General features: G+C 43.9%; 1 protein-coding gene across 4 annotated transcripts in view; it reads right to left on the reverse strand.

Moving 5' to 3' along the window:
* NRXN3 (neurexin 3) overlaps positions 1 to 12,737 on the reverse strand; it is a 1,384,038-nt gene that overhangs the window by 1,331,356 nt on the left and 39,945 nt on the right. For all 4 annotated transcript variants that reach the window (XM_074996672.1, XM_074996671.1, XM_074996675.1 and 1 more), the window contains exon 2: positions 6,996 to 7,013. In XM_074996672.1, coding sequence (XP_074852773.1) covers positions 6,996 to 7,013 — 18 coding nt within the window. The remainder of the gene's footprint in view (positions 1 to 6,995; positions 7,014 to 12,737) is intronic.

Raw genomic sequence — 12,737 nt, forward strand, 5'->3', positions numbered from 1 at the left:
AAGAGTTAATAATCTCCTGTCAAATGACTAAAGTCCAACTTCAGAAACAGATCTCCCAGGGGTTAGAAAAATAAATCTCTTATCTTATTTTTTGTAACAATCTATTCCTTGTGCCTTTCCCTTAACTTCTGGAGATCTGTCTCCCAAGCGGCAATGCAGAGACTCGCTTGAAGTTACTCTTTATGTAAACCAGAAAGAGGTACAGCCGCACTCCAGTGCTTGAGTTTCAGCTGCCAGACCCATCTGGAGAGATAGGAGTGAGATGATCATGTTCATTTAGCCTCTTTTCCTCCTGAGAGCACCATTTGGGCCCACTTCCAAGAGCTCTATTCTGTTATTCATCCAACACTATTGCCAAACCCAATTAAAATGCACTTTGGGCCCAATTTTCAAACGTGTGGTGCAAAACAGCATGCATAGCTCGTCTACACAAATACAAACTGCACCTGCAAATCTGGTAACCATGTGTGCACATAATTCATTAGCCAGTTCTGCAAAATATACCCCTAACAGATCTAAAACTGTAGCTTAGTTCCAGCGTATCTCACGCCATTACTGACCCATTCCCACTTTCCTTCTTGACCTGTCTATCACCTTGTTTCTGTCTCCCCATCTCTTATATCACTCCGCACCAAGGATGTTTCAGATTTAATGCACGCACACTCTCACACACCTTTTAATTCCTTTCATTATGGAAGTCAAACAACACTACTAATGGTTCATTACTTCAGAGGGACTAAGATGTCGGAGGATTAGAATTAAAATGAAAGACTTTTCAACAAGCAGCATGTTAAGTTTATTTATATCTCTTTTATACTTTTCCCCTTGCAGTGGTGCAGGAATCTAAAATCCAGATCACCCAGAAAAAACATTCACCCAAAGAGAACTCCAAGCCAGATAAGGGGATTAATATCTGTAAAGTCTAAGGAATTCAAATATCTGAATGTTCTTGGGAGATTACTGTGGGTTTAGAAAAATAATCAGAAACACGTTATTGGTTTAGAAAACAATTGTTGGGTTTTTTTTTACTATAAATATACATAGCAGATTTGTTTTGATGGGACATATTTCTGATTTTTAAATTAAAAGATGATTGTCTTATATAATTTTATACAGTTAAGGGGTAGTGTTGAATCAGTGGATGCCACTGGAAACATTTTTGGATGGGCAAATCTTGTCAGCTCAGATGAATGCCCAAAAATTGTCCAATCCCAGGAGTATTAAGATCCTTAAGAATTATGATTTGCAGAGGCCTTGAAGCAATGTGAATCAGTGAAGAGTTTGTGGCATGGGACATAGCTAACAGCTATCGACCCAGGACAGGAACTCAGCCCCTCAGTTCATGTTACAGAATGGAGAGGAAGGCAGCAAATGGGAATGTCATTTGCTTTGGTGACTGATGCACACAACATACAAGGCATGAAGTGTTAGCCCTCTGGGGAAGAAGGGATGGAGATACTGCTCTGTTTGCAATAATCATGAGAAACGTTCGCTTGGAAGATTTCCACCCTTTCTTGATTCTGAAAATACAAGATCAGCCTCTCATATAATATTTTTGTGATGTCCAAGGACTGGTGGGGTACAGGAAATGCAGAAAGCTATATACAAAGTAATTGCTCAAAAAGGAGTCGCTACTATATTTCAACCAGAAGGGAAAAGATTGGGTTTGAAGCTGAATGGGAACGTTTATTTTATCCTAAGTGATTTGCCCATCTGAAATTCTTGCATAGACCCTTCTATTAGAGAAAGCCAAAGCTTTCCCAACCCTAACACGAGAGCAGATATCAATAATAAATAAATCCTTCCCTCTTCTGAAAAATTGAATCCCCTGCCATTACAACTGGGAGGGTATGAGATGAGTCAGAGATCTCAATTTGCCTCCAACATACCAACAAATACCAGAACCCTCAACCTGCAAAGCCCTAATTTGTGACACCAGTCTTTTTGCATGTGCAGCAGAAACTACAATTTAGTCACACTAAACAAATACCAAAAAACGAAAAACCAGAGGAGGAAGCTTGAAGTGATTTTGGGGTCCTTTTGACTCTAAAATTTTTTGTAACTTCTGATCATGATGCTGTACTTGTGATATTAATTGATAAGACATAAAGGGCAAGGTCACCACAGGATCATGCATAACAGAGTTAAACTGTTGTCTAAAATGGACAGGAATAAATACCACCAGAAAATTAATACAAGAGGTATGAAAAATTTGCAAGCCTTCAAGTCTGGCCAGGTTTTACCAAAGCTCTAGCTATGTATCTGTTTTAAAAGCATCGCTTTTTTGGTAATATCTAGGCATCAAACTCAAATGCCAGAGAACCTTTCAGCATATGAAAACCAAGTTATGGTATCAAATGAAATCACTACACCAGATTCATGTAGGTCCACCATTCATACAACCACCATTGATGCCAATGGGAGTTCCATGCCTAGAAAGCCTCAAATGAAATTTGGAGGTTTTATCAGCATTCAGCCTAAATTCAGGTCAAATGTGCACTATTTTGGCCAAGTTTCACTTTCAGTCTCTGGTTTGTTCAACCAGAAATTCAGTTCAAACCCTGAAGGCTGCAAAGCCAAGTAAGATAAACTAGGAAAAGGTTTACACAAACCCATGTAAACCACAGTGGCCAAGCTTCCACAGATCTAGTCATTAATATGATGAAATACTTGTCAAGCATTGACAAAGTCTCAGCACTAGTCTCAGCACTAGGTTGGCACTTGTTGATATCTCCTTGGTGGACTGAATTTATATCTAAACTGTGACTGGCATGAAAAGGAAAATTTATTTCAGAGACTTGTTCAGGATTTCTTTGGAGTGGAGATGGGACAGATCTACAAAAAATGTAACTTCCTGAAGCTTTAAAAAGTTTGGATCCAAGAATTTCCAAACCATTTGAGACCAGTAATCTTACCTCCCACAATGCTTGGTAGCAGATAACACAGAGAAATGGACATGAAAACATATAATGGAGTGTTATGGAATAACCTGCCTATAGAGGAATGTTATTACTAAATATAAGGAGGCATGGGGTTCTCCACTTATGAAGTCAAGATGTGAGTAACAGTGGAACTCACAATGCTCCTTAGAAAAGCTCACAACAGCTTTTTGTATCAATGATATAGAGCAGCAAGGTAAGTTTTTGAATGACTGAGTCTAAGCCTTTTGAGAGTCACCTTCTCTCAGGGAGCCTGACTTTGACACTTGCCCACCTGCTTGGAGAAGCACTTGATATTGCAAAAATGGTGTTATGGTCTAGGACAGATGAACCTAAACTTAGCTGTTATCTCTTCGCCATGACTGGAGCTTGTCATTAGCCTTGCTTCCTGTTTGGGCTAAGGGTGGGAGTTATAACCAGTTACACAATAATGTTTTTAAATGTTAATTTTATCTCCCTAGATTGCAAAGCAACATTTTTATGAATTAGAGGGTTTTTTTGTTTTTTTTTTTAGAAAAATGAGTGCACTGTTCCACTTTCCATATCAAAGTCAAGAAATTAAGTGGTGCTAATTGCACAAAGTGCCAAGGGCCGACACTGGTTTCTTATGAAGCCATAAGAACATTTTTAAAAATAGCTTCACAGTGCAATTACATGAAAGAGCAATGTAATTAAACAATGGCCCTCATGTTTTGAAGGCTTACTAGGGGCACTTTGCAAGGGGCTTACACTGGAAACCTTGAAGCTATGGATTCTTTTTTAAAAAATACCCTTAGGTTATTAATCCACAAGATGGGGGAATTAAAGCCTCTAACCTAGAAGGGTGGGGACAGGTATAAAAGCCAAAGTAACTGGACAACTCATTGACATAGCAGAAGAAGATGGAGTCCTTCTGTTCTAGTTCAGTGTCAGCAACCATTCCAAGGTGGAGTGCGGAATTTTTATCTTTTGACCTCTGTGTATGGCCTGAGTGCCAGGGATACATTTTGAAGTCTGTCTGGGGCCCCATGCTCCTGGGAGTACTGCCTCTTGCTCCAGTGGGGGCCCCATGCTCCAGCCTGCACTCTAGTGCGGTCCCCGGCTCCTCATTGCAGGCTCCAGCCTCGGCCCTGTGCTGGGGTGGGGCTGCTGTGGTGCGGACTCCACAGAAGCAGCCCCATACCCCAGGCATGATGGGAACCCCGCACCATGGGCTCCAGCCCCAGTCTCGTGCTGTGGCAGGGTGAGGCCACTGTAGTGGGACAGGGACTCTACAGTGGGGCCCCACACTCCACTGGAGGCCCCATGCCCTGGTGGGGGCCCTGTCCCTGTGCCATGGTGGGGTGGGGACACCACAGCAAGGAGCCCATGCTCCGGGCCCAGGCCCACACTCCAGTGGGGGTCCCTGCTCAAGCTCTGGCCTCACACCATGGCAGGGGCTTCAGCCCCAGACCCACACCACGGTGGCGGGCTCCAGTCCCAGCCCCGCACCAGGAACCCTGCCTGCAAGTGACCCAGCTGAGCACAAACTGCAAGAGACCAGACTCCTAGTCTTCAACTCTAACAGTTGGATATCACTGTTTTCTGATTGTTGTTTGCATGGACAGACAACATCCTGCCTTAGAGATAAACTGAAACCTGACAAACTCATTTCATTTGTGAAGTGAGCCAAGCAGGACCTGAAGCTGACTCTCAAGGAGAGAGGGAGATGCCAGCTGCTAGCCACAATTCCTAGGCAACCCCTCTTAACAGCAAAGAGACCTCAGAGTCTGACAGCTCATGCTAAACATAATGTGACTATTGGCTTTGAATGAGATCTATTTCCCTGCACCTGGCAGGGGCTTGGCCTATGGAAAGCTTTTGTAGCGTCACTTCTTTGCTGAAGCCGGCACCAGGCTGTTTCCAGGAGCTTGTTTTACCAGGGAATTAGTTCTAGCCAGTCTATGCAACAAGTAGAATTAATCAATTAATCAATTGGCCCTTTACAGCCCTTCTGCTGCCTGTGAGTAAATAGTTACATTAGCTCATAAAATTCCCAATTTGTCTTGCAAACAGCGAACAGTTAACGCGGTTGCTTGGCAGGGGCCCTGGGCTCTACTCTCTGGCTTATGACTGACTGGCTCATGAGGCAGTGAGCAAGCCCCAGGCATGGACAGAGAGTACAAATCTTCAAACTCCCCTATGGCTATAAGGAAACCTGGCTGTTTTCTATGTTAATAGTTCAGTCCTGTGCAGCAGCGTTCATGCAGGCTGCAGAAACAAGAGGAGACCAGACAGGAGGAGGAATGTAGGACCTTCTTGGAATAGACCTGTATCATAGTTGAAAGAATAAGGTACAAGCATGTGTCAAATTGAGAACACGTGCAAATGAGTGTGCCACCACATGAGAGAAATTTTAAGCCTTAATACATGAAAATGTGGGGAAATAAGCATTTGTATGTCCAGGTGTTCGAATGCTTGTGAGAACATCTGAGAAGTGGGGGGCAGAGCAGCCCATTCACACACTAGATGGAGAGCCACAAGATTAACAAAGCCTTGGCCTGGGGATTTCAGTACATCTGCACTCCCTCTCCACATCATCCAGAGCAACACCAGCATGGATTTTATCCCTGTTTTGTTTACCACTAGCTGGGCCCAACCCATATGGCTGCCTATTCAAGTCACATTGAGTATTTTTGGTGTACAAGACAGCAGCCATTTATTGCACTACCTATCGGCCATTCGACTAGACCAAGAAGGGCCAAGTTACAGTCAGCCACTGTCAGCCTGACTCAACCTTCCATCTCAACCTTGGGGACAGATGCAGCTCCAATGCATACTAGAGGAGGCTGCTACCCCATAGCCCTTCTGCATCATCTCCAGACACACCTTCAGCCACTGACGCATCCTCCCCTCTCCCTGCAACAAGTATCTGACCTGCTGAGAGGGAAAGTTCCTTGACTCCTCAACTGGGCTGATGAAGCCTGGAGTCTTGCTGGCAGAGTCTCTTTACAGCATCCAAAGGAGCCATATTTTGTCACGTGGCCTCTTTCTTCCCTATTAGCTACACTTTGAGTAGGCAGTGACACCTCCTCCTTGGGATGCCCACGCACAGTGTACACAGTAACTATGATGAGTACAGGGCCCCAAAGAGAGAGACCGAGATGGGCTGGGGGCGTAAAATTTGCCCAGACCACTTGTCCACACAGCTTCAGTGGATGGAACTAACAGGGCTGAAACATCTCTGACTGTTTAATGGTAGAAAAGCAATAAGTGGAAAGCAGAAGTATTTTCAAGTTCCGTTCTGGTGCTGTGCATTGGCAAGCTATGCACATGGCTTAGAAAGGAAGGACAGAGCCACTCAGCTGTCACCCATAGTCCAGCTCTCACTGAGCCTTCAGTCTGAGTCTAACTCAGTGGTGCTCCCTGGCGCTGTCAGAATCAGGCCTATTGAGTTCAATGGCAGCAGAATGGGGGTGGAGAGTGAAGCTGCCACGCTCAGTCAAAGCCTTTTACAACTAAAGATGGGGGATTCATGCCCCCTCAGTGCCTCAGGGATGATGGAGTGGAATGGGGACTGGCTTCTGGAGTTCTCTGTGAAAGAACATTTCCATGGTTGCAGATCCTGAAAATTAACCCTCCAGTCTCATTGCATTTCTCTCTCAGCTATGACTGGAAAGTGAAACTGATCAACCAAATTTCAGCACCCCCAAGTGAGTAACAACCCTAAATAATGAATTATGAAATGATTAAAAGTTCATTTCAGCTTTTCAAATGCAGTAAGCAGCCTTGAGTTATTAGCAACAGAAAGAACGATTTTTTACTAAACCCGTTTTTTACCTTAGCGGCATCTCTTTAACTGGTCTATTTGGTTTTGTACTAACAGACAGATTTTTCAAGGGAACAATTAGCTAGAGACATGCGGTACAAAGAGCTTGGAATCCAACCCCTACAGGGCCCAGCACAACATTCACTTTGAGCACTCATCGCCAGCATGGTGAGGTTTCTAACCACTCTCACTGCCTTCTTCTCCTCTTTCCCCCACCCCCCATCCTCCCCCCCCGAACAGTCTTCCGGCTCAGCGAACATAATACTCACCTGGAATATGATTGACGTCTGTCAAGACGTTTTCAGGGGAAGCAGAAGGGAGATGTGGAAAGAGAAAGAGAGAGAGAAAAGAGAAAAGCATTAGAGACACACGCACACAGCAGCAGCTCAGTATCCTTGCATGGAAATCAATTTCATGCAAAACTAGAAGTAATTATGTTTGTTGGAAGGCCACCCATCTGCAGCCAAATGCCCATGCATGCAAGGGAAAAAGGAGTTGGCTCCCCCTCCACTGTGCATGTAAAAATGAATCTGTCATCATAGCTGTCTGGAGAAAGTGTGCTTCTGGAATCAGAGAGACCCAAGTCAGGCCTGTTCCTGCAAGAATATTGGTTAGAATATTCTGTGGCACTGCATGCACAAATGTAAACAAACACAAAGTTCCCGGGCCCACAACAGGGTTTGTACTTTACATAAATTCAAGCAAGCTTTCAGACAGGATGAAAGAAACTGCTTCCTCTATAAAAGTGGTCATATGAATTTATGACCTGTTGTGGGGCTCTGAACACAGTCCCAAAGAGTGAAGAGAAAGCATCTCCTTTTAATTCCTCCTTCCCACCATTCCCAGTGACCATCCTTCATTGCAGACAGCAGGGCTTGTGTGTCAGAGGTTTGCACGTGTTGTCTCTTCCCAAGACTCTGGATTCAAACCAGGAGCAGGTCAATATGTTTTCCCCTCGTGTGACACAAGATCCCTTTCCCAATCAATCACATTAATCCTGGAATAAAAATGTTCATTAAAAAGGAGAGAAGCGGGGACTTGTAAGTGGTCATATCAATCATGGGGTAGATACATCTTTGGAACTATAGTGTCAGTTTCAATGCACAGTCCATCAACTCCAGTGACTGAAGTGAAATAGCTTCCTGCTTCTCTTCCCACCATCACCAGTTTAGTCACATTCCATGCACTTATTTGTGTCATAATTCCTGTGGGGTGAGCCTCTGAGATCTCACAAGCTATGAAGGATTTGCCTTGGTCAAGACTTGAATAGGAGTGAAATCCTCTAAGGAAAAACTAGGTGCAACAGGAAGCAGTTGTGCTGATTCAAAAGGTGGCACTCTTCCCTCTAAATAGCTAACCAGTGCCCAAGATGTGTTGACAGAGGACCTGTGCAAATGGAGGTACCACCATTTAGATAAGATATATCAATCATCTGGGGTCATTAACATTCCCATGGTACTCTTCCCTGGGCATCCTGTCTTAATACATTCTGCCTCTGTGGGTTCCCCCCTCCAGTTTCAATTTGATATTAGATTCTCCACTCTCTGTGCTAAAATGTTGTGATATTATAGAACGCTATGACAATTGCAATATTCTATCCCAGAAGTGGCTTAATTTCAACGGTGAGCAAGTGATGTTTGTTCATATTACCTTTATAAGTGACTTTGCAATCTTTTGAGAATACGTACACGGGAGTAGGCATGCATGACACATTACAGATATATCAAACATAGTCCTTGCGTGAGGAGTTAATAATCCCCAGAAGACAACATATTGTGTGAACTTGATGCAGAAGTAGATTGGAAGCCACTAGAGGAATGTATGCTGGGAGGCTGTTGTGGGGATCAGAATGACAGCCAAAGGAGATGATAGCATTGAGGGAGAAAGATGATAGAGAAGGATGAGAGAGCACAATTATTACTGAAAATTCAGCAGATACATCAAGAATGTGTTCCAGACAGGTGCCGAAACCCAGTACCAAATTCTTCTCTTCTAAGGGACTTCATCCCAAACCTAGTGTTCCCATGAATGAATAGAAAGAGGAACCAGCTACATGAAAGCAAACTTAGTAATAGCCAATGTTACACTGCCCAGTAGCATGACACGTAAAAAAAATGTTGGCTGAAGAGCCTGGGGAGGAGGGTGGAACAGAAAAGGAGATGGGCAAAGAAAAGAATAAACCAAAGACAGGTGGGTACATTAAGCAAACAACAGAAGAGGGCACTCATTAAAATTTTTTAAAATAGCACTTATTAAGTTGCCTATTAACGAAAAAGATCATGAAGATGCTCATGTGTTTATCTTCTCACTGTTACTTGTAACACAGCCAGCCACCAAAACATGATTTCCAAAAGCATCAAAGTCCAAAGATAATCAGAGTGAGCTGTCAGCACAGGGGCCTTGGTTTAGAAAGCATAAATGTATCCCCAAAACCTGAACAAAATCCTCTCCTCATCCCCTTATATTCTTTTGGAAAGTGCTTGTTGCTTGCTGCAGATACAAGAATTGCCATTAAAAAGTCAATGTATTGCACCACTTCAGCATGCTTGCAATATTCGCTTTGGTAGCACCACACTGCCAGAGAGTTACTTCCTATTCTAAGTATAAAAAGAGATTGTTGCATCTCCGACACCTCCCATGTGGCATCCGTTGGCAAAAGCGGACTTCCACAGTGAGACTGTTTGCATTTGGTTGTGAAACAAATGCTTGGAAGAGTTGCCTTTTTGTTTCACAAGGAAAAGAAGCACACCGCCTGCAAGCCCTCTCTCAGAATACCTGCAATAATACACCAGCACAGTGTACTCCTTAGCTCTGGTGAGCAATTCAAACAGCCGGGACCCAGCTCAAGCATTCACAAGAGGGCCCTTAAATAAGAATACAGCAGGAATGTTTCAGTGTTAGGACTCTCCCTACAAAGTGTGAGAAGAGAGGGCAAATGACATTACACTCAGTCTGGCTTGATTTTGGGAAGTGATGTGATTCCTTTGCCCCTCCAATCCCCCCCAGTTTTCCTAATCGGAGATATTCTCTCTCCCCATAAACTCAGAACATTAAGGCCATATTTTTAGTACCTTTTTAACAGGACTGTATCAAACAGCTTTTCACACCCTTCCTCTCTCCATTCTTCCTGAGCACCAGCCCACATTCTTCCCCTCTCTCTTAACAGTTGGGGCAAGGTGTAAAGGACTTGCTTGTTAAAAGCTGGAAGGCACACAGCCCACAGCTAATGAAAAGCCCAGTGAACAGGGGGCTCAGTTTCATGTGGTTGGAGGTTTATCCACTTCCTCTGGCTCAGAGCTCTTCAAACACAGGAAGGTTTGTCTCTCAACAAAAGGCAAGGCAGGGTTTGCTTTATCCTATACACAAGGGCCCATTTATTGACTCTTTGTAGAGGGCTGAGCTTCAAGCCAGTGCTGTTTGCTTTTGTTCTTTGATGTTAATAGCTCAGTTGAAAGACGAATCAGCAGGGTTGCCTGCCTTTGTCAGGTGCAGCCCCAGCCACCTGGGTGGGATGAAAAAGGAAAGACAACGATGAAGGGGATGGAGAGGAACAAAGCAGCTGCTATTATAGCGCAGATCATAGCATGCCTGTAACAAGTATGTCTGAAGTTTTTATGTGAATTTTAGCACGTGTGAGAGATGTCAGCGTGGGAGCCCCAGAGAGCAAAGGCCTGTGTTCAGCTGAAGGACAGGTATAGTACAAGCCACAGCAGACAACACTTTCCCCAAACATCAGGCCTGCCTCTATCTGAAGAGCCCTACTCTAGGTCAAGGAGTCCAGTTTCCATGGCCCTTTCAACTCCTGTTGTCCTCAGTTCCCCTGGATGCCTGGCTCCTAGCAGCTAAACTGAGACGCACCAATTCATTTCACACTTGTCGCCAGCCATCAGATGGAAATAATCCGGGCTGAATGGGACATGAATGGCTCTGTCTCCTATTACTAATCCATCTCAGCCTTCTCGAGTACACCTATGTGTCTCTCAGGTTACTCCTGGCTTGAATTACTATGGGGCGTGGGGCAATTCAAACTTTAGGTGGAGTGTGAGAAAAGGAGGGGAGTGGAGAGTCTGTGGGAAGAAAAAGAAAACTTTTTATGGACGGTCACATCCAATCAAGAAGAGTTCCTGTCGTAGGATGGGCATATTCTGAAGCACAGTTCCTTTGTGCACATTTTAAAAGTAACAAAACCATGGAAGATTAGGGTTGGAAGAGACCTCGGGAGATCATCTAGTCCCACACCCTGCTCAAAGCAGGTCCAGCCCCAAGTAAATCAACCCAGCCAAGGCTATAGTGAATCCTGACCATAAAAATCTCTAAGGATGTAGATTCCACCAACTCCCTAGATAAACCATTCCAGCGATTCACCAACTTCTTAGCAAAATAGTTTTTCCTAATATCCAGCCTAGACTTCCCCCACTGTAACTCAAGACCATGGCTTCTTGTTCTATCATCTGCCATTAGTGAGAATCGCCTGGCTCTATCCTCTTTGGAATGCTCTTTCAAGTACTTGAAAGCTACTATCAAATCCACCCTCACTTTTCTCTTCCACAGATTAAATAAAGCCAGTTCCCTCATCCTCTGCTCATAAACCATGTGCCCTAGCCCTCCTAATCCCTTTTGTTGCCCTCTCCTAGACTCTCTCCAATTTGTCCACACCCCTTCTATAGTATTGGGGATGAATGGGAACTGGATGCAATTCTTCAGATGTGGACTCACCAGTGCCAAATAGAGGGGAATACTCACTTCCCTCGACCTGCTGGCAGTGTTCCTACTGATGCAGCCCAATATGCTGTTTGCCTTCTGGGCAACAAGGGCACACATATCCAGCTTCTAATCTACCATAAATCCCAGGTCCTCTTCTGCACAGCTGCTGCCTAGCTAGTCGGTCCCCAGCCTGCAGCAATGCTTGGGATTCTTCCATCCTAAGTGTAGGACTCTGTACTTCCCTTGTGGAATTTCATCAAATTTCTTTTTTTCCCCCAATCCTCCAATTTGTCTGAGTCACTCTGGACTTTACCTCTTACCCCAACTTAATGTCACCTGAAAGCTTGCTGAGCATGCAAACCAACCCATCATCCGGATCATTAATAAAGATGTTGAACAAAAACAGCCCCTGGAGTACTCCACTTGATACCAGCTGCCAACTAGACACTGACCCATTGATCACTACTCGTTGAGCCCAACAATCTAGCTAGCTTTCTGTCCACCTTACAGTCCAATTATTTAACTTCCCTGCAAGAATACTATGGCTTGCCCCTCACTTCATTGCAACTATAATGGAACATATAGGTACAATTCCACTGTCACAAACATATATGGTCAGGAACTTTCAGTCAACCAACCTGATTGACTGATTGTGCCCACTAAGAGTTTTTCACATATTAATGAAATTAGTTCAAATACCATGTATAAATACATCTATAAAATGAGCAGGATATGATCTGAGAAGACACATGCTGAGTATGCATGGGCTAGGTCATCATCTGAATAGAAGATTTCAAAGAACCACAAAGTGCTGTGGAGCAGGTGCTGACAATTTAAGAAGGGATGCATTTCCTTTTAACTCAGTGCTGCTATACTGCTTCGATAGAGAAGCAAGGGCTCTGTGTTACCACAACAGCTATATTTTAGATGGGATGAAAATCCCCCCAACTCAAGGTAACTGCAGTTACCGAAGTTACCAAATAACTCTTGTATCCATATTTGAGTGACACCACGATGTCACCCTCCTCTACCTTTGCAGACTCACATGAGTCAAAGATTCTTCTTCACTTCATCTCAGTCTGGGTCCAGCTAGACTTTGTAAGATCCTGAATTCTAAGTGTTCTCACTCAGAAAGCTGGGAAACCTGCACTTTGAGGATTGTTATTTATGGTACCTAGGTTGAAATCTTGGCTCCATAAGGTTAATGGGAATTTTGCTATTGACTTCGGTTGGGTCAGGATTTCATCTCTTATGCTTATTTCATATCTCCTCTCCAAACACCTGGACCAGATTCTTTCCTGATATTT

The sequence above is a fragment of the Carettochelys insculpta genome, chromosome 6 (assembly GCF_033958435.1).
Source record: "Carettochelys insculpta isolate YL-2023 chromosome 6, ASM3395843v1, whole genome shotgun sequence".
NCBI lineage: Eukaryota > Metazoa > Chordata > Testudines > Carettochelyidae > Carettochelys > Carettochelys insculpta.